Genomic DNA, 23,782 nt, shown 5'->3' with positions numbered 1-23,782 from the left:
ACTTCAAAATCTCTCTTTGTCCGCAATGAAACAGCATATGCATAGCAAATAAAGACACTGATCGCAAGTAGAATATATTTGTAGGGCGTATTAATAATAATAATAATTTGTTGTTACCCTCTGTACACAACAAATATGCACTAAAGAGGAGTATTAGAAGATGAAAAGAAAAAGGGCCCAGATTAAAACACGCACAATTATTGACAACTTTAACTTTCAAAAACTTTTCAGCATCCAGTTCCAGTTCCAAAATTTTGTGTAAAGGTACATGGACTACCTAATTAGTTCATTCACCTCTTTGACTCCAAAAAAATATCTTCAGATAAAAATAATAATCTTCCAATCAGCTAACAATACTGTGACGCCTATAAATCTCATCTAGAGTTACGAGATCTGCTTCCATTATATGTAGTGGGAAAAAGGCCTTAGTTTTTTTATAATGATTACCACGAACACAATGATGTCGATCTAGAGCGTAACTAGGTTCATTTTGTAGAAACTCTCTCCCTAAAAATCTTTGAAGTCCAGTGACTTGAAAAAATGTGGTGGTGGAACTTATACTTCCCACCTCACCAATATTTTCATAAGCACGTTTGAAAACTTTAACCATTTTGAACGCAAATACCTACCTGTGTGTCTGCTACCATTTTGCATACTAGTGGGTGGTGATAATGGTGATGAGTTGATATCAAGACGTCTTCACTTTTGTCTCACAAACACTGATGCCATCAAATAATTGTGTCTACTACTAGTAGCGGTAGGTGTGCTAGTATTTTCCAATATTTATATAAAACCTTCTTCTTCTTCTTTTCATGTTAAAGTGCTATGTTCCATTAATATTTTTAGACTTTTCTTATAGGTAATAAGACTTTACGGAAGGTTTAATGTGATTAAAAAGTTGCAGAGATGATTGTCAAATGATAAAAATTATTTGCCATTTGTAACCATATCATATATTAAATCAAGTAGATTATAAGTTTTCTCCTGAATCATAGATACATTCTTTTTATCGTCAACTTGAATGTATTCACTTTCCATGAGATATACCAAGACTCTTTTAGTTTACTCACGATATGAGTGTGGCAGCAGGTCTCCCACACTTGAAAAAACATTAGACAATATCGAATCTTCTTTCTTTGGTTGTGTTGCTGTTCCGGAATCTTGAACAAGCGTTTCCTTTTTATCAGTGGTACTTATATTGACCGATCTCACGTGACATGGTTTATGTTTGTCCACTCGTCGAAATGCATCTTGAAGTAAAACTAGATTTTTATCGTCGGCAATATTCTTATCATTAATGAAATTACTGACATTGTCCTCAAAGTGTTCCATTGGTGAAATGGCGAGAGTTCTATGGGCGTCAATATTCAAGGTTTAGCCATTTTCCTATTCCTGCAATTATCTGCAGTAAAAGTGTAAAAAAGCCACTACCTGCATAGAGACGACGGTTTTACATTTAAAATGTTTTTCTTTGTTATTGTTTCTTGCTAGGGTACGTAAAATAGAACGATGTTACTTTGTCAGCTGCTTAACTACTTCTGGCAATTGAAAATTGCTCTGGGTTAAGTTTAAACAAAATTCAGATATGAGATTAATGAATTCTTTGTCACTTCCATGTTTAATTATAAATTTCCCAAGGGCCGGTTTTGAACTGCTTAGAACGGAAAATAAATGCCGATTTTCATATATTTTCTTCAATGTCACGATGGAAACACATGCTCTTTTTTACTGTTCACTGGAAGACGTACGGTAATTTCATTGTCAAAAATATCTTTGACTACACGCAAATCCTCAGGTGTATTTTGATTAAGATCCAATAGAATGTAACCATAGGGTTTATTTGTTGCCTGGCTGTATGCTCAAATTAGAAATACTGGAACAGTGGGATATATTTGTGCATTGAGATGGATTCAATGAGATGGATGAGATGGATTTTTCAATGGATTCGGCTAAATCATCAGTAATCAACCACGAGTTTGGTTCAATAATGTTGAACACGTCAAGTTCCACTATGAATGTTGTGTCTGGTGCAATAACTTTTATTTTATCATAGGACTCTTACCAAACACTGTAGCAATAACAGATTTTTTAGGGTTTTCCGAAAGCATTTGATTACTATTTTGAATTATTTTTGTTAAAATTGTCGTTTTGCCCAACATTGATGGACCACAAACAAAAGATCTAAATGATGTTTTAAATTGAAACATATTGTCGTCAACGTCTTCAACAGCTGGAATACAACTAACTGTAAACTGTAGTTGTCTAATGAATAAATAATAATTTCCCTATCAGTCCTATTACGATGTTCAAGAACAAAGAAATAGAATTATATATGTTTTTTATTTTACAATAAATACACAACATATTTAATGAAAACAAAAATTATCACAGTTTGAAAAAAAAACTTAGAAAGGGCCCCCCTGAAGGGTGCAGTAGCCGCTGGAGGCGGCCGACTGAATATCAGAGTCCCCGGGCTGGCCATGGTTGCGAGGAAAAACAATTTTTATTATAAAAATATATAAAACAAATTGAAAATATAACCAACAATAACTCTGCCTTGTGTACACTCGTAACATATTGTTGCAAAAAAATCTCTCTCCGCCTTCTGCCTATTGAATTTAAAGGATTTTCTTTAGACTGAGACTTTGTCTATATTGTAAAAATAAATATTGATCTGAAATAAGATAGTGCCCATGGGGTAGCACCTTCAAACCCCCTCGCATACATTGACTTTATCCGATATGGCCGACATGGCATTTTTCTCTATTCTAACTGTGTAGTTTTACAATTTTAAAAAACGAATTGCCATGAATATTACTCTTAAAACTAAACTACTATCCACAGATTTTCTATAAACGCTCATATCTAAATTATCTTTCACCTAGTATGTAGTAATCCCCTTGCAGACTTTTTTGATATCCTCGTTGTAAGTTGGCACACAGTACACCTTTGGATCTGCAACCACACCAAGGGATATCAAGTCACTTCCCGACTCTGATTTTAGATCTAGTAGTTTACTTGGGGCCAGGCACTTCAATGGATCTCGATAAATGGACTCCAAAAAATTGTTGTAGTCCATTCAAGAGGTAATGTGTTCACCATTTTCCAAACCATTTAATAAACTTTCAGTTTGAACTTTTAACAGGAGTGAGTCAGTGTCTTCTTAATACACTTGAACTTGTCCCTCCCCTGGCTATTGGACCTTACATACATCTTAAGAAATTCCAAAGTGAGTTTCATGGGAATTTCGAAAATTGTGCTACCAACAGCAATATTTTTGTTTCAAATAACATTTCTTTTTTTCCTATGCAAGAGGACCATATTAGAGCTTATGATGGTGAAAGATATGATGTTTGGATCGGTAATGACTCGAGTATATTCTTTTGGGTCGGCTACAACGTCACAAAGACTCCTATTGCGGACACTCTCGGACATATTATTGAGGGATGAATTTCAAATGAGGCTAGGTTTTTCTTGTCGAACCTTTGATTTTTCTCCTGAACTTTAACTGACAAAACTCTTAATAAACATTTTCGTATATGCTCATTGATCAAATTAGTGGGCTCTATGAATCTTTGTTTACCTGAAACCGTTGGCTACCCTCCATTGCAAAAGAATATTGTGAACAACAATATTCCGTTTCGAAAAAAGGTCAGCAATATATTTTTTTGAAGGTGTCCAGTGCACACCCTGTCCTCTATCAAAGAAATATTATGAAGACCCAGAGAGGTCTTAGTCCTTGGCCTTTTAATGCACGAAGAAATAAAATCTTTTAACGAGTCATGAAGTTCCAGAGGTATTTCACAATAAATTTAAAAAAAAGCATCCTTTCCGTTCCTTCTCTTCAACTGTGGCAATGTTGGGGAAATTTGGAGCACAAGGATTGTTAAGCAATCTGTAATTACCACAAGGCAAAGAGTAGTGAGACATTGCCGACGGAAAAAAGGAATGCATATCTAGAAAACCTGTATCTGACTTTTCCAGGGTGGTGTGTCTAGTCGGGTCAGTTTCCAAGACACGATCCTCGCGAAAAACTAACCCTCCCCTCATTGATCTCTCTACAAGTAGAAACTGATCCATGACAGTAATCTAGCTTATTTCTTCTTTACTGATTCTTAGGATTAGATCCATCACCAGATGTGGAGTTGAAAAATAATACCCCAAATACAACCAAAATTCCTGATAAATTTTATCGGTGTTTTTACAAACAATATTCAACAACGTCAATACAATACTTGCAAGGTATATTTTACCATAATCTTCCCCACTTTTGCGCCCTATCTTTGCCCAAAATTTTTTAGCAAACTCACAGTCGTCAGTCGTGCATTTACCATCATGAAATGAATCATAAAATGATTCGGTGGACGGTAATTTCTCCTCATGTAGCCTCGAGGTATATTTGTTATACTCCTAAGGGTATATGCCCTTACAAGTTAATAAATAATACATTTCATTGTCTGGAAAGTGCTGCTTATGGAGGGGAAAAGTATTAAAATCGTCGCTTTTCTTTACTCGAATCAACTGACTTAGGAATTTGGGAAAAAACTATATGAATCTAAAAACGGATTTTATTAAAGTACGTATTATCATTTTCAAATGTTTTCGATTTGAATTCTAAGAGCAGCAACTTCTCATATGATTTTTGTATTATATTATATGAAATAGAACCGTTTATCCATGCGCCATTTACAACTTCACGCTTCTGAAAACGTGCCGACACTGGTAAAATAAGCTTCAACTCATAGTTGGAATGGTGTGTATAAACAGGTGGAAAGTATTTATGTTTAAAATTTAAATTACATGATTCAAGAGCCAGTCAGCGAAAGTTGCTAACTCCCGATAACATTGGATTGCTTAAATGATTATGATCACTTACTGTCATGCCTCCCCCACTACCCTTAACAAATTTCCCCTTGTAAATCCAACACATTTTCTGATTTTTAACGGTCAACTCGTCCAGTATTGATAACGTCGTTGGATAATTTATATTGTGCAACCATGAAATTAACCTATTTGCTGCTTTAATAAGTGCAATCATGGTTGCACCCATACAATCTTCCCACCCGATGTCTCGAAAACCTCTACCAATGGAATGGTATTGCTCAAGTTTCTTTGGACAAGGGCGTAAGAGACTGCAATTGCTTCATTTTCTTTGATACAATTTAAATTTGTTGGATCATACGTATCTGTGAGTGTAGCATCGCAGCCTAAGGCCATCTTGTCACTCTCTAGAAGAGAATTTTGAAAGTTATTGAAACGCAAGATGGCCTTGTTAATGCTACCCGTTTCCACAGATTGATACCCATGACGATTAAAGTTTCTCAGATTATGCTTTAGCCTTAATTTGGTATGAAACCTAGAAAGACATATTGGCCAATAGTAGCAAGAATCCCGTTCGATTTGATTTCTCCTCACTCAGGACCCGAATAATATGTTTTATGGGATTGAAATGTCCAATTGAATCATGCTCTGTAGCAGACATGTTAAAAGAAGCCATACCCAGTGATTCACCGATTCAATGGATGGAGCCCTCACTGGGTATAATGCCCCCTTTTTATCTTTGTACTCACCCTTCTCCAATTCTGTATCATATTGTATAACCTTAACACCATTCTTTAAATGTTCATTAGCCCACTCAAAAATATCTATTCCTTCAAGTGTTACTGGATATTGACCATTTAAACGATTAAAATATACTTTAGGAAACTTTGTCCCACCCCCACTAGCTACCAATTCATTCAAATGCATCTTATTATTATACTTTTGCAGGGGTCTGTCGGCTGCTAAAAGAAATGCAAATTTGAAACACGGAGCCACGTACCGAAAGAAATTTGTTCTACACCTTGACATCCCTCTAAATCTAAATTATATTTTAAAATTTTAGTCTTCTTCCCAATCCTGCCTCTTAAAATAAAATCGTTTTTAAATCTACAAACACTTATATCTAGATTTTAATTAAATAAAACCACTGCCCCACGCCCCCTCTCATTATAGGTATCTAGTTTCGTCACAATACTGTCAATCCAGTCCAAATATACACCCTAAAAATTCTGCAAGTGCGGGTGAAGTGTTAGCATTTCAGTTTCCACATTGTGCGAATTCACACCACCCAACTTTTCATTTAAAAAACATACTTTTTGCGATGGATGCTTTTATACTATTCCTCCCATCCCATTCCCGAATCTTTCGTTCAAGAAGGGCTTGAATCTTGCTAAATAGTATAAATTAGCTTGTTATATAGTATACATAACTACATAGGAATTTACTATGTTTATCGGATCCATGATAATATTTAGTGCCATAAGTGTATTAAATGGATCACCAATACACATATATAAACATGGTCCTATAAACATATATATTGCGCAAGGCAGAGTTTGAAAGATAAAAGTCTTGCAATACAAAGGGCGCTGCAGGGGTATCCTCTACCACATCATAACCACTGAGCCTCGGTCTGACTTCAATATCAGTGTGTGCAAGAGGATTGGAACGGGGAGAGAAATCACCAAGCTCACTCAACATATCTTCGAGTTTATTAGGACTGAAGTGGTCAGCCTTAGCAAAATCATTCCCTGGTACACTTTGTTGTTGTTGTTCAAAGGCACTTGTCTGAGCAGAACTAACGTTCAAACCCTCCATTGAAAAATTTTTGGAAGTTATATTCGCATCTTCAAAGCATTCTTTCAAAAATTTATCAATCCAATCTGGTTCGTCGTTGTCGTTATTATCAGAGGGCAAGTCGATAGGGAGATTCTCATCAAATACATCATCAGCACTCACGTCTCCAAAGCAATATTTCAGTAGTTTATCATACCAATCTAATTCGTTGTTACCGTAGGGCAAGTCAATATGGATATTCACTTGAAGTTGTACTGGTGGTGTCAAAACAGGTATCTCCATATTGTCAAATAGGTGTTATTTACCCTGAGTTGGTGGTGAAAATACAGCTAGGTTAACCTAAAATACTAATAGAATTTATTTTCGTTTGAAATGGAATGGGTTTATACAGCGGAAAAAAAGAATATTAATAATCTGTATTTTCTTATTATTTAAAACCCCTACACAGTAAAAATTATTAATATACACACACACACGAGGGGAGGGGGGGGTAGAAGATAAATTAAGTTTTCTTAACCTTTTAATGGGTGCATCGAGTACATCGCAATCACCTTGGCCAGGAGATTAAATGTTTTCTTCCCCAAAAAAGTCTTTAAAATTTTATTCATCATCTTTCCTAGGTCTTTTTGGTGAGGATGAATTTTCATTGACATACAAAAAAAAGTTTTAGTATTTATTTATGCTACCCTTATAATCTATGTAAACGAAAGTAAATTGAATACATAGATAGAAAATACTATTTAACAATATTAAATAAAAAAAATTAGTAGTAGTGATAGCACTAAAAATAGTAGTAGTAATATTAGTGGTAATAGTAACAGTAGTAGTAGTAGTAGTAGTAGTAGTAGTAGTAGTAGTAGTAGTAGTAGTAGTAGTAGTAGTAATAGTAGTAGTAGTATGAAAAACTCGGAGTCTTAGCATATTCAATTTAACTTTTCAATGGAACAGGGCAAGATTGAAAATTAAGTTACCAATAAAGATGATGTATATTCTATAATCTAACAAACAGTGGGACGGAGGGGACAAAGGGGGGACCCTCATGGGCGCTCTCATGGACCCTGTTGTTAAATTTAGTAAGGAGTACAGTCATGGAAGTTCTTATAACTTATGCAAAGGATGGGTTGACTTCAATGGGATTTAGAATTCTCTTAAATAGACTTTAGATCAAGGTTTTAAAAGTATACAAATCAACTTTAAAAGTATTTCTCTTTAAAATAACATGGTGAAATTATAGCGAGAATAATTAAGTCAAAGCTAGAAAGAGCAATTACCAAAATCAACAATGAAGCTAACTTCGACTAAGGATTCTAAAGGCCAGAACATCTTTTGTGTTTTCCGATAACAACTTTTAATTTGAACCCTGTGTTTTCATTTATATAAGATCAACAACGCAATTACACAAAAAAAAATCGAAGTCTTAGCCTATTCAAGTTAACTTTTCAATGGGACAGACCAAGATTGAGAATTAAGTTACAAATTAAGTATCCTACAATCCAACAAATGGTAGGAGGGAAGGGACAAAGGGGAGTGGCACTCTGATGGGCCCCGTTATAAACATTAGTAAGAGGATACAGTCATGGAAGTTCTTAAAACTTATGCAAAGGCCAGGCCAATTTCAATAAAATTTAGAATTCTCTTAAGAAGACTTCCAATCAAGGTTTTTAAAGCATTAAAATCAACTTTTAAGTATTTCACTTTAAAATAACACTGCGGAATTATAGTGAGAATAATTAAGTCAAACATAGAAAGAGCAGTTACCGCAAACAACAATGGGGCTATCTTCGACTAAGCATTCTAAAGGCCAGAACATCTTTTGTGCTTTCCGATAACAATTTCCGATAACAACAACAACAATGCAATAAAAAAATTAAAGTCTTAGACTATTCAATTTAACTTTTCAATGGAGCAGGACAAGATTGAAAATTAAGGTACAAGTAAAGTATCATATAATCTAACAAATGGTGGGAGGGAGGGGTCAAATGGGGGGGGGGCACTCATGGGCGCTCGCATGGACCCTGCTATAGCATTAGAAAGGAGTACAGTCATGTAAGTTCTTAAAACTTATGCAAAGGACGGGTCGATTTCCATGAGTCTTAGAATTCTTTTAAAAAGACTTCCAACCAAGGTTTTAAAAGCATACAAATCAACTTTAAAAGCATTTCATTTTAAAATAACATCGCGAAACAATAGCGTCCTCTTAGCACAGCATACTTAGCTGTCTGTTAGACGTCAGATTAAAATTTGAAATTTTAATCTCCTGACGGAGTGTTTGGATAAAAGCTCAGAGCTAACTGCAAAGCATAATCACCTACGGAACAAGTACTGACAAAACCTATCCTCTCCACACAAAAAAAGTGACCCTTTGTATACCTATGCGAACCTGGCCACTAAAAACCGTAGTTACATAATTCATCCCGGTCACTCGTTGCCTGAATCACGCTCTAGCATAATTATTGGCCGGAGCAAAGTACTTTGGCTCGGAGCAATTAAGTAGTACAACATTTTGCGTCTAGAGGCGCTGAGGTACGCGGGGTCACTTTTGGAGAGTTTTGTCAGTACTTGTTCCGTAGGTGACTATACTTTGCTGCAAAGAGACCTTAGTTTTTATCACTGGTTGAACCAGGAACTAGGGCTATTGGATTTATATATTTTGTACAATGAAAAATTGGATTTTTGTATTCATTAAAGGAGAAACTAAAGGTAAGCTTAATAAATCTTTTAGATTATGAATTCGAAAGTGCTTACATGTGAATGCATATCTTGACTTCATTTATTCATTATAATTCAAGCGCTGGACCAATTCTAATAATAATGTCTCATCCTCGAGGCTCTTTTATACAAAACTAAATCGTCCGTCTTCTTATCATCCGTCTTTTGAAGTAGCACGACTCGAATCTATCTCATGTAAGTATGCAAATTTTGTTCCTACTTGAATGTAGGCTATATGTATCGTCTGTAATATACTAATGAGGTTTAGGGTATATGCAATGACGTTTAGTGTATAATCCTTAGAGTCTCAGACGTGCGATCCGGAGCATTCTCTCAGTAGGCAATCCCATTAACTGACGCCCCCCCCCCCGCGAAAAATATTTGTACACTTCCCAATAATAGATACTATATGTAAACCATGGACAAATTCTATAACTTAAAGCCCTTTCCCCAGGGAATTTGAGGGAGGGGCCTGTCCTCTTCAGATGCATGGCTATTAGATCTTTCAGCCATGTTGAACATAATGGCTATCTCATGATTTTGATCGAATGACTTTTGGGAAAAAAAGGGGTAAGGGCTGGTTGGCATCCTATTTTTTTGGCTGCTTTAAAAGGGCAATAGAACCAGTTTTTGTTCGAGCGAGCGTTCTGCCGATCTACTAGAGCCATTGGTTCGGCACTTTCACTTTTGGGGGAGCAAACGAATAAATAAACACACGAACATACATCCGTAATCTTTCTTCTGAAAAAAAAATTACAAAATTGCAGGCTTTTTCAGATGGGAGCTTGAAACCTCTACAGAATGGGTCTGATACGCTGAATCTGATAGTGCGTTTTTATTACGATTTCTTGTTTCTGGGGGGGGGGGGGTCCCTCTTTTAGGAAACCCGGCAAATTTTCTCAGGCTCGTAGCTTTTGAAGGGTAACATTAAATATAATGAATTTTATATATTTGGAATAAGCAAAAAATGTGCATGTTTGTGCCCTAACTTTCTAGTGTCTAGAAAGAGGTCTGGAGGGAGGGAATAAATTAACCTCTAATATCCCTGCATTTAGACTGAGCATGAATGTAGGTGCTGCGGGTTGATAGCTCCCTTCATATTGTAGAAATATGTTTCATTTTATGCATAAAAGATCACATTCATATCTTACGGGTACAACATATGAGAGGTGGGGGGGGGCATCTTGAGTGCCTTCTGGAAATTTCCTAAGAGGGGAGAGGCAAGTGTTACCAGGAACTATTTTGTTTTTCTTTACAGAAGCAGTTGGTTTTAGGTTTGCACTTTATATATTTAACAGCGCATGGTAAGGAGCGACTCGAGCTAATACTTACCAGAACCCTAAAAAAGCAATTTTTATAATAATATTTACGTTAAAACAATTTACCTTTTATGTGGATTCCAGAATACATAATTCATTATGTTTAAATTTACCCAACAAAAGTTACAAGCCTGAGAAAGTTTTTCCTATTTACGAAAAAATGGTCTCTGAAAAGGGTGAGTTATTTTAGTCAATTTTAAACCACCTAATTAAGCACATCAGAGAGCTCTATGGTAGAGTTTTCAAGCCCTCTCTATGAAAATATGAAATTTTGTGTTTTTTTTTCGCTCGAGAACGATAATCATAGTTTAAAGTGCTACGAAGAGTTTGTTTTAAGATTTAAATAGTAATATATCTCGTGTTTCTATTTATGTGCAATACTTACCAGCTTCTTGTTTCCCAGCGGCGTAGCGCACCTACTGGCGTCCATTAGAAAATCTCCCATTTATTCAAAGAATTCGCCTTAGAAACCATGGAAATAATAAACCCATAGTTAATTTTGATACTTCAGGCACCTCCAGATCGTAATAATACACTGTAAGTAAAGAGTGGCCCTTGTCAATATAATCTGGACCCATAAGAAACGAAGTTATGATTACAGTATATGTAGGATCGAAATTTATTATTCATGCTTTTCTTATTTCGTTTAGTTTGGATATTTATAATTTATGACGATATGGAAATACCACTAAATTTTGGGTTACCCTAAAATTTAGGGCCAGCCTGGGTACGTAATTAAAAATCAACAAAAATTAAATATGAATATGTTTTTGTCAAATTAAAGTAAATAGTAACATTAAACTTTAAAACTAACAGGAATTATTCTGTACACTGTATAATACACAGTCTAGTCCTCTTCACAGCCCCTCACTCATTATGCTAAAGTTTGGCTTTTTGTCCCAATCCTTTACAGGAGGCTCAAACACAAGGGCATTTTAATTGAAATAAGAATATTTTTTTCAACGCCCTATTAAACCTTGGCGTAAAGAACTAGGTATTAAGGAGGGAGTAGGCCTCACTCATTTAGGATTAGGAAGTAATATATGTTATTTCTAATTTTTAATGACGCTATTTACTTTGATTTTAAACAGTTTTTTTAATTTAACTTGTTGAAAAACTGTTGTTTGTGTATTCCAGCACTTTTTCTGCTTTATCTAGCACTTAAGCAGATAAGCAGTTTCTGCTTTATCTAGCAGTTAAGCAATAATAAGGAGAGGAGGAGAATGTACAAAGATCATGCTTCTCACCTTTCTCAGTCCGAAGTCTTGGCTTAGGGCATGGCCTCCTGGCTTCTTTGTTTTGGATTTTATTAGAAGCTGATTGCATTCCATTTTGGATTCCACTTAGCTAAAAAGGAATCTAATAAAAAAAAAGATGACATAAACACATGAATGTAAAATCATAAAAAAAACAATTAATTTCAGCTAAGGATTTGAACCAACTTTTTAAAGAAAAGAAATAAGCATGGCTAGTAAAATCAGAATTCCACTTTTTTTGCTGAATTTTGCAATTGTGATCCAAAATATATTTTATGAATCTACAAAAAAACATAGAATATTAAACATCAACCCCCCCCCCCGCATTACGAACGTGTTTTATAGTTATTTTATATTTTGCTTATTTGAATTATATGAAAAATTACATGAAATTTCTGAATAATAAATAACTAGAGAAATTAATCTCTTAAAAAAGTTGTAACTACAGGGTTTTGTTCGAAATATGTCTTGTATTTCGTATAGAGGGTTAAGAGATGCATTTATATGTAGGGCGGTATACACATTTTTCCTGCCAAGGAAAGCAATGGAGCTTTAATTGAAGCTATTCAATTACAATAAATCTTTCCACAAATTTTCAATTTGGCCTATTTTTTCCGAAACAAACCCAAATCCGGACAAAACCAAGATAGTAAATACTTAGGAAATTTCAACCAATATTTGACTTTAAGTATACTGAATGTTATTAAAAACAAATTCTTTGTTTTTAGCAATGTCATTCATATTGTTTGATTTGAGGTGTTTCAACCTCAAAGGATATTATTTTGAAAATTTGAGGAATATTATTTATAAAATTTTTAGATCAAAGCAAAGGTATTCTAAAATTTGTGGAAAGTTATACACAGTTAAAAACTAGAAATTCAATTAAAAGTACCAAGGACATTAGAATAAAAAAATTTCCTTTCTCGGACTCATCTTAGGTCTATTCATGCCTAAAAATCGTGAATTTCCAAGTTTTTTAGTTGCTTTGAAATTTAGAATTTTTAGGACAGAGCCGCAATTCTTCAGCGTTGCCACGTTGAACCTCTTTGCTCAAGTTTTTAGTGTTATACATTTTAAGCTTTTTTTGCTAATTTTTCACCCCTGTTTATTTTTTTTTTAATTTGGTACCAAAACGTTAAGAATTTCATTGGATCTTTTTCATTGAAAACTGAATTTTCTATTTTTCTAATTCTTTTTAGTAAATATGGTAACTTAAGGCCCCTCCTCAACAGTCAAAACAATCAAATTTCATTTTCTCTTTCCCTCATAGTAGAGAGGAACATTTCGTGTGAAATGTTACGGTTTTTTTATGGTCAGAGGCTCAAGGGCTGCCAAAATGACATTTTTCGTGCTTTTTTTTACACTTTTCCACAGTGGATGGCACTTGGAGTGGACTGGCTTTCTTTCGCAGTTAAAAACTACTTAAAATTCAAGTTTATCAATAAATTGAAACTCCATGGAAGGAGGTAAGGAATAAAGTTTTGATTAAAGAGGAGGAGTGAAGTTTGAAGTTTTATCGCCTGTTTCATCGGCTAATTTTAACGGTCTCCGTTATAGTTTGGTACTGGTAACAGTCCATCAGTGGAGAGGAGGGGGGTCCTGATTTGAACCAATATTGTCAAAATAGAACAAAACATAAAAACGCATACTGTGCGGCTTTTTTTCGCAATTTTTAGCAGATTTTTCAAGTGAAAAAGGCATTGAATGTTATCTTTCCAAAGTGGACTCCCCTTCCCTTCAAAACCGTATGTCCTTCCTCACATGACCTTGTTGTAGTCACATGACCTTGTATACGAGCATGCACAGGTAAAAACATAAAACAGAGAGACGAAAATTTTCCGACAATTTTGGAAAAGTTTTGCCGGTGATAAGTAGAAAATAATAGAAATATTTTGCATGACACTTTACTCAGCCGTTTTCAAATGGAAGTATTGACTGATAACAAGACCCGTGACATAACTTATTAATTCGGCAATTATCATTGTCATTATTTCCACGAAGACATATTCATAATAAGCAGAGAGGGTAGTCCTTTTAGCTCTTTCTCTAATTGTATAGTCCTTTTAGCTCTTTCTCTATTTGAATTGTTATTTTTTTTATTGCATTGCAAGGCCAGGTTTTAGGGATTAAGGCCAACAAATAAATCTTTTTGGTCATCCTATTCGGGTCCAACGATAGGCTGGTCATCCCAAATATCAGGTGGTTTGTTATTGCAACAATTTTTAGTTGTAGTCGTGAGCTTCGAAGCATAAATACTAATGCTGAAGATGTCCCAATTTTCACCATTATCAGTAACATGATTATTTTAATTAAATTGATTTTGTTTATTTAGTGTTTAATCTCTTACAGGCTATATTCTCTGTTCTTTTTTTATTGACAAATGCTTGCTTTTTGGTAACCAAATCGAATTTTATTCTGTCATGATTATTTGTAGTTTATTCCGCAGTTCAAGGTTTGATTACTGTTAACAGTGCTTCAAACTGTGGGGCTATATAAGACAGGTTACATCTGATTCCTCTGCATTTTTTTTCTATCCTAGGTTCAGATAAAACATCGTCAAGAGACGGCATTTGTCTTAAAGGAAATAAAAATTACCAAATCAGTTTGTTGATCAAAACTTTCTTTTTTTGTGGATGTTAGAGTGGCCTTTTGCTGTATACTCAGTCTTGGTAACGGCACCGGTTTCAGATTTCCATAAACCTCTGATGCAGAACTGCTACGCTGAGATTCTTTGATGTTGGAAATACTGTTGGAATCACCAAGCTTTGATGAAGGTTGTCTATCAAGACTACGTATTGCAAGAACGTGCTCTGGTATCCCGTCATCAGAGTCTGGTACATCTGAGAATAACAAGTGTGATTTTTCCTCTTTACATAGCGGGTGCTGATTAGCTCGTTCATATTTGTCAGTGGTTTTCTGTCCCAGGATATGCTCACCACAAGATACATCACTATCATTTTTTTCTTTTTTTAATGTGCCTGAATCAGAAAGGCTTGCAAACTTTTCAGACTTCTCTTGAGAGGAAGAGGCATCAACATTGATAGCTGTTTTCTTTTCAAAATCGTTCATCTGAAAAGCTTTTGTTATAAAGCCAACAATATTATCAATCGTCACATCCGATAAACGTTTCTTTGTCGTTTTTTCATCATCTTTGTCACCCTCGCTGATTCTAGAAGATATCTCAGCAGTAGTGCTAATTTTTACTGCAGGGTGGGTTTTTTCTACCACAGTCGATTTTTGACTTAAATATGCCAGAGATTCATTGGCTGTTTTAAATTGGTCTTGACAAGGCTTGTTTTTTATTTTAACTGACTCTTCTTTTGCACATTTTATATCCTTTTCAGGTACTGTCGAAAGTTTTGCAGAAAAATATTTCTCCCGCAATGCTGCCAGCTCCAGTCTACTTTTATGCTTCTTTGATGATGTATCTGAGCTAGATGTGTCGTCATTTCCTTTTGACAAAGAAGTGTTTCTCAAAATCCCATTCGTTTCTGAAGGATATTTTTTATTATTATGATCTTTGTTACTTTTCCTGTACTTCTGAGAACTACATGGAAGATTTAAATCTACATCAAGTTCGACATTGGTTTCAACTTCTTTGGCACTTGTATATTTGAGTAATTCGGCAGAGGGGGTACTAATTGCTTGTGAGAAAGGAGCCTTGGCTTTTATTTCAGCACCTTTTTTGCAATGATTATTATCAGAATAACTAGAAAGAGTTGAGTTTAAATGACCTGTCAGCGAATTGTACTCTACTACTTCCGTTTTTATATGGGCTGGCTCTGGAATGTTGAAACTCAAAACTTCTTCTTTTAGCATTTTAAAATCTTTAGGTTCATTTGTTCCTAAGTTTTTTAATGTTTTCATAACTTGGCTCGCTGAATGGTCCTTGGACAATTTTTCTGGGGATTTTCTCACTACCCTTTTCTTAGTTTCAAGTAAATTTTCTGACGCTACGATATTACTAGCAAAGTTTAACACTTCCTTGCTTTTTCTATTTGTCAGGTTAGTCTCGTTTATGGATTTTACATCTTTTGATATATGCTTCGTTTCCTTTGCATTTCCTATAACAGACAAACACTTTTCACTTTTTTTATTTTGGCGACTGTTCACAGACAATGACCTTGCGCTGGACTTTGAAGGGATCGAAAAATCCTCGATTGTTAAGAAACGCAGAGGCCTAACTGATGCTTCTTCTGAAATTGTGTGGATTGCGGGCTCATCAGAATATTTGAAACCATAACGACGCGAACTGTCAAGGCTTCTTTTCTTTTTTATTATAGCTTCGGCTTCCTTGTCAAGCTCGCTAATATTTAATAGGGATATTCGCCTACCTTCTTCCAATTCCCTCCTAAATGTAAATTTTCTAGTAGGGCTGAGGGAAGATATTTGTGGTGAATTTAGTTTTTCAGTATAATATGTTTCACCTATGGCTTTACTGGTAGTTGAGGATCCTTTTACGACACTGCTCCGAAAATATGGGAGTTCTATCATATCGTCCTCATAATCATTCTTTTTCTTTGTCCTTGTCAACGTACTTGCCTTTTTAGATGACCTCTTATACCACTGTTTACCATGGTACCTAGTTTCTTGTGCATTAAAAGCTTCAACAAGTGCTTTAACTCTATCAGACTTTGGAACTAGCTTCCCATCCGCTAAAGCTAGTAACTCGTTAGAAGTTTTCATTACAGCTGGAATTTCATCATTAGTATTACTATTTCCTGGAAACTTCACTGACTCTGAAAACTCATTTAAATCCAATTCAGTCATCGTTGCGCCACCAGGGAGTGGTGGCTGAGATATAAGGGATTCTTCAGGTTCCGTGGGGGACGAGAGTCTTTTGGCATTAAACTTAGCATTATCTTGAATCATGGCAGTAGCACCGCTATTTTCTGGATGTATGTTATATGAGGAGGGTGTTACAGAGCCTCCTTTCAAAGTATCTAAGTTGTTCAACGTTTTTCTTGGAAGCACTCTTGAGTTTGACGAAGAGCTATCATTTTTATCGCAAATATTGTTTGCACTATTTTGGCTACTGTTTGTAGGTTTGCTGGATAGCCCGTTGACATGTGGGACAATTACATTTCTATAAAGATGTCTTTCTGATTCAAACACTTTGCTTACTGAGGCACTTGAATAATTTAAAGACTTAGAAATAGCAGGAGAGGGAGGAGGAGTCACAGACTCTGCAGTGCTTCCTGATCCTGACCCATTTTTTTCTTTATTTGGGGGAGATGGGGCTCTTCGTTTCCCTGGAACGTGAGAAGCACGCTTTTTGTGGCTTTGATCACTTCCCAGACTGGCTGATCTCACATGACATTTCTGAGTGAAGGATTTAGGTGGTAAAGGGGCTTTTCTTTTCTTTCTTCTTTCAGGTAATGACCTAACATATCGTTCGTCTATTAAATGAGCAGGTGTTTCAGCAACAACAGGAAATAACCTCGTTTTTGAGGTGGATGCACATTTAGTTGGATTTGCATCCATTTCTTTTCCTTTAACAGGTGTTTTTCTTTTACCATTACTTATATCCTTTGCTAATGAGTAATTGAGACAAGTCGAATCCTTTTTAGCCCCATGACTCTCCAATAGATGCTTTGCTCCTGATTTAATTTGCGAAACGTCAGTAGTCTTAGGAACATGTTTGGTAGCACATAAGTTGCTCTTTGCGCCAAATTTGTCATCTGCAATATCCTCGAAAGGATTTTTCGAAAGAGAATGCACGTCGCCTGCCTTCTCAAAATCTTCTTCTGAGGTTAAAAAGGGGTTTAAACGATCGTCATAATCACCTTCTATTGCTTTAGTTTTAATTTGAAGTTTATCAATTTTACGTACGTCTTTTGGACTAGGCTTGAAAAATGCGAAGGTGCTCGTGGTACTGAGTACAGAATTCAGACTTGTGTTGCTCTGCCTTCTATCATTTTCTTGGGCTTGACGGAGCCTATTATTTTCACTTCTTTTCTTGAATTTCCTCAAAAAGGCAAAAAAACTGCCACCATTTGCGCGAGCAATTGAATTCAGTGAAGAAGCTGAACTTATACTTGATTGATCTGCTTGAACATCACATGATGATCTTTTTCTTCTTCTTGGCAGAGGTGTTGTATTACAAGATAAATTCAGTGTGGTATTGCTATCATAAGCAGATGCTGCAATACTAGAATCTGAGTAGTGCCTCTGTATTGGCCTATCAGGTGCAATCATTTTATTTTTTTCTCTATTACCACTGGAGAGCTTGTCTTTAGATTGCACTCAGTATATGCTGGCTGGTTTGGAATCATACTTCATTGTTTTCAAGACTCCCAATCAGCTTTCAGCTGCGCCTAAAAAATGAGGCTTTTTGTAGAAGAGCTGAAGAACTAATCTTCTGCCAATATACTTTTAAAAATAATTTAACAGGTTTGATGTTTTCTCCTTTATTAAAAAGCAAAATACGTCTAATTTAAAGGGTATACAACAAAAACACTACAAAACTAGTTCAAATCGAAGTTGTATTTTTTTTATTATTATTAATGATAGGAAGAGAAAAAGAAAAATCTTTAATGAGATTCATGGGCTAGATCATTACGACCATCAAACTAAATTTGGTGCTTCGTTATCAGTATTGGGCCTCTTTGGATCTAAAGTCGGGCCTTCAGCCTACTAAATTAGACATTTTAAGCTATCTACAATTAAGGATGCTGACTGTTAATTTCGTTACTCATCAAAATAAATAATATCATTTATATAACAAGATAGTGCATAGGTTGGGTGATGCTGGAATAATTTCTTCCAAAAACTGTTTGGCTTAATAAACATTCATCAATAATTTAGATTTAAGAAAGTAAGGATAAATACCCGTTGACGTTCTACCTCCACCCTTCCCCCCCGAGCCAAAACTTAATGTGATAAGAACCAAGAACTTGTGTCATCTATGAAGTATCCTTGGTTGCTCGAACCAAGGTAAATTGTACCAAAAAGTTTACCAGAGGCCTGAGCCTTCAGAATAGTCTCGCTAACTGGGAAGGGGTTCACTCCGTTCCCCCTTAAAATAATTTTTTTTGTATCTTGATTTTTTGAAGGTTTTGTCGTTAAATCATTAAAAATTAAAAAAAAAACAAAAAAAGATAATTTAACTAAATATGGGTGTTGAAAAAACTCTACACACCCTTCCAATTAGCTCAGGAAAGTGCAGTGGAAAACTTTCCTAGAGATATCAACTTCCTGTTTTTTTTTTAAATGCAAATAATTTTCAAGTGAAATTTATCAACAATAATTTTAATTACATAGAGAAACAAATGAGATTTCATCAAATAAACTTTCAAATGGGGATAAATCCATTTATTTAGACAGTGTAAAAACAGGTACAAAAGTACAGATATTTCGGTCACATGTACAGCGACCGTCTTCAGCCTAACTGAGCTGCCATTTATTTGTTCGTCTTAGAACGGCAGTGTGGTCTAAGAAAATAACACCTAATTTAAAGGTGTTATGTCGACAAAAAATAGATTTCATCAGCAACCTATCAATCAATTTAAGGAATTTAATAAAAAAATTTACGCTGATTTAAGGCACTAATACTTTTTCTTGTTCACGAACATTTTATAAGATTTTTTTTTCCTAAATGCCAATCAATTGAAAGCTTATCTATTTAACTACTATAGACCCTTGTGTTTTAGGCACGAGCACGGTAAAACATCTAACTAAATTTCTGAGGTAATAGGAAACCATTATGAAATAGTTATTTTAGTTATTTTTTTTTTTATCTGAATCTTTTTACGCCTTCCTCCTCGTCCCGTAATAAAACACTCCAAAAGATTATTGCGCAAAAGCTGTGAACGGAGGAAAAGAAAAGAGTCGAGTTTGCCGTCTGCAAGTTTATATATATATATATATATATATATATATATATATATATATATATATATATATATATATATATATATATATATATATATATATATATATATATATATATATATATATATATATATATATATATATATATATATATATATATATATATATATATATATATATATATATATATATATATATATATATATATATATATATATATATATATATATATATATATATATATATATATATATATATATATATATATATATATATATATATATATATATATATATATATATATATATATATATATATATATATATATATATATATATATATATATATATATATATATATATATATATATATATATATATATATATATATATATATATATATATATATATATATATATATATATATATATATAAACGAAACTCAGAGAAGAGAGAAAGTAACAAAATGAAAAATAAAATCAAAAAGGGTGAAAAACGAGGATTTTGTCAGCCAGCGAACCATGAAGAAGACAAAATATAAGCAAATATTTCGACAAGGACCTCCGCCAGTCGTCCTCAGTGCTAAAGAAAAACAAAAAAGAGAAGAAAAAAAAAAAACGAGAATCTAACCTTTCGAAGTTTCCTGTACAAAGACAGAATACACACTTTCTTTCTTTGGATGAGTGTCTATTCTGTCTTTGTACAGGAAACTTCGAAAGGTTAGATTCTCGTTTTTTTTTTTTTTCTTCTCTTTTTTGTTTTTTTTTAGCACTGAGGACGACTTGGCAGAGGTCCTTGTCGAAATATTTGCTTATATTTTGTGTTCTTAATGGTTCGCTGGCTGACAAAATCCTCGTTTTTTCACCCTTTTTGATTTTATTTTTCATTTTGCTACTTTCTCTCTTCTCTGAGTTTCGTTTATCATGTATAGCCAGTGTGGTCTAAGAATGTATATATATATATATATATATAAAATAAAAGTTCAAATAGGGATAAAATCCTTTTAATAGACAGTGATGATAGAAATTCACAAAAATACCAGATATTTCGGTCACATATACAGTGACCGTCATCAGTAGTAAAACTAAAATAAAACAATTTAAAACAAAATTTTATATACTAAATCAAATAACACTACATATTGTTTGAATCTCTAATTCTTTTCAAAGCAAAGGCGGAAGCTATTCTCTTTGACCTTCTTGGATTCGGTTCATTAGCGTTCAATGATATAACATTTGGACAAAGGTCAACTACATTGGGTGAATTGAACTTTACTCTCTCAGATTTTAATAAATTATCATAGATAGAGTTCAGCCCATATTCACCTGTATCTCGATTCAAAGCAATATTCTTGAATAAGATTTTCTTTATTTCAAGAATTTCACGAAAATTTTGCTTTAAACCCCGATCCCTAGAAATCAAAGAGACATTCTCGAACAAAATAAAATGGTCTGGAAAATTAAAAATATGTTCAGAAAGGGCTGAAGTGAAATCTTCAGACTTAGAAACTTGCTTTAAAGCCGAAGAAATAGAATCTTTGTGTTGTAATAATCTCATTTCCAAACTCTGGTTAGTACGTCCCACATATGAGCTTCCACAAGTACATGGGATCTGATAAACCCCACTTTGTTGCCCCATTGAAGTTAAATCCTTCACAGAATTTAGAAAACTACCCAAAGTATTATTACTCTTTAAAGCTACCCTTAGACCATTGCTTTGTAAAATTATTTTAAGTTTTTCACTTAGCCCGGGTACGTATGGTAAGCAACAAAAAACATCCTTCTCCCGAGTTGTCTCCAAGACTTCCTTAGAAATCTCTAGAAACCTTTTCCTTCTTTTTGAAAAAGTCTGGTTAATTAACCACTCTGAATACATGTTACTTATTAGTATTTTCTTTAGAAAAGACAACTCCTCCTCAACAAATTTTGGAGAGCAAATACTAAAGATCCGATCAGTTAAAGAAATGATCAAACCAATTTTTACTTGGCGAGCGTGACCGGAACTATAAGACAAAAATCTATGGTTATTTGTCGGTTTTCTGTAAATTTTAAAATCCAGACTATTTTGATTTTTCAAAAGAAGAACATCAAGGAAAGGAAGTTTCCCATTCTCTTCCAATTCAACAGTAAACTTTAAATCCCCCTCCGAAAAATTAAAATTTTCCAAAAATCCTTTTAATTCCTCCTCCCCATAATCACAGACTGAAATAAGAACACCCAGATGCCAGCCCCAGACAATATTTTTTTAAAAATATGAATCCAAAGCAATTGTGACAATATTCTCCCCAAAAATATTAGATAATAAAGGGGATAAAGAGGCTCCCATAGGTAAACTATTTATTTGTTCGATATACTTCCCTCTGAATTGAAAAAAATAAGAGATCTTATTGCACAACCTTACTAAATGCATAATTACACAAACTTCCAAATCTGTTTTGCCACTAATCAAATCCAAATTTCTTAACAGCTTTCCTTCTAGAAGAGTTTCGGCTGCTTCTACATCAATATTTGTGTACATTGATACAATGTCGAAGCTTGAAAGCAAAGAATTCAAAGAAATTTCTACTTTTTTCAGTTTTTCAACCAAATTCGAAGAATTCTTAACATACGAAATTTGTGTAGATAAAAGTGGTTTACAGATTGACACTAACCATTTGCTCAAAACACTTGTTGGTGACCTTGTACTTGACACAATTGGTCGTAATGGTAGGTTAGGCTTATGGGAAGTCCATATAATTTAGGGCACAAGGAACTGCGTGGTAGGCATTTGTAATAGAGTTGAGGTGTAATTTTTCCTTCATCCTTTAAGCACTTCAGTTCTTTCTTAAACTTATTTGTAAAAGAGTCTGTTGCATTATACGATAGCTTCTTGTATGAGTGTGACAAGTGTAAACACTTGTCACCAACAAGCTGTAGAAACCCCCGGTATTACGGTAAAGAAAACTCCCCCCAAAGATTTAACTGAAACAAACCTGCGAGAAGCTATGGATCTAATAAATTTTCCCATAAAACGAGTCAAAGTACATTGCCCGAGAATAAAACTCCCAAGGATGACCAGCAAGGTCAATATCATGATATAACTGTGTCCAAGGTCAAACCTAAACAGTGGACCTCATGGAGAGAAACCTTAGTGCAAAGAATGCCTCATCCCCCTGAGGACATGGCCTTCAAACAGTGGAGGAACCCCGCAAAAACTATTGATTCCTTCCAAAGCTCTCAAAAATCTTTCAAATCCCCCGAGTTGAGAAATCAAGGCGAGGACTAAGAAAATAAACCTTCTACTTTCAGGGGAGTAGAAATTTACGAAGAAATTGCAGGTGACACCTCAAAAAGTGCCACCTCTAAAAGTTCTAATCCGGATTCATCTGAAACCAGTTCCGAAGAGTCTGACGGCGAATCAGACCATATAGTAGCTAAAGAAGTAGGAAAATCAAGACCGACCTCAGCAGCCGCACACGGGAAACAAACGAAATTAAAAGGGCAAGAATTTTTGAAAAAACAATACAAAAATTTCAACCTTATTTCGATATAAAAACCGAAAAAGAAAAAAACGCAAGAAACAGCGGATAAAATAACGATACAGTCAGGCAGAACAGTTAAAAAACCTGACAGATGTAAATATCCATAATTAACGTAAAGACAAACTTCAAATATAATAAATTTAACACCATAATAAATTTAACAGTATGCAAGTAAAGTTAGCCAAGTCAATATTAATGAAAAAAAAAATAATACGAGTGATGTCAAAACATCGGCGATCAGGGAGAAAGGCCCAAGGTAGGAAGCTCGTGGTCAACTGAGAACGACAAGTGGTGTTGGACCAAGTTTTGTGGGAAGCCTGGGGAGGAACTCAAAGCCCATGCAGCTTTTATTTTGTTGTGGGCGTGCTTGCCCTCGGATTTTCTAGAAAAAATCGACCCATGTCGTAACCAAGATGGATATTATCCAAAACAAGAAATTATCAGTACAGAAGCGTCTAATTATATGAATATTTTATCTCAGATTATAATTATTTTAGGTGTACACATAAAATAGGATACCAGTGTAAT

General features: G+C 34.5%; 1 protein-coding gene across 2 annotated transcripts in view; it reads right to left on the bottom strand.

Annotated features, from left to right (window-relative positions):
* LOC148947254 (uncharacterized) overlaps nucleotides 1-18,215 on the bottom strand; it is a 77,968-nt gene extending 59,753 nt beyond the window's left edge. For both annotated transcript variants that reach the window (XM_089096956.1, XM_089096955.1), the window contains exons 1-2: nucleotides 14,498-18,215; nucleotides 11,894-11,993 (exon numbers count right to left, since the gene is read on the bottom strand). In XM_089096956.1, coding sequence (XP_088953082.1) covers nucleotides 11,894-11,993; nucleotides 14,498-18,100 — 3,703 coding nt within the window. In that variant the 5' untranslated portion in view covers nucleotides 18,101-18,215. The remainder of the gene's footprint in view (nucleotides 1-11,893; nucleotides 11,994-14,497) is intronic.
* Between the last annotated feature and the right edge of the window lie 5,567 nt (nucleotides 18,216-23,782).

The sequence above is a fragment of the Artemia sp. Qi Xiang Cuo genome, chromosome 11, assembly GCF_049724085.1.
Source record: "Artemia sp. Qi Xiang Cuo chromosome 11, ASM4972408v1, whole genome shotgun sequence".
Taxonomy (NCBI): Eukaryota; Metazoa; Arthropoda; class Branchiopoda; order Anostraca; family Artemiidae; genus Artemia; species Artemia sp. Qi Xiang Cuo.
The sequence above is the reverse complement of the archived record's forward strand: the minus strand, read 5'-3'. Positions and strand labels throughout refer to the sequence as shown.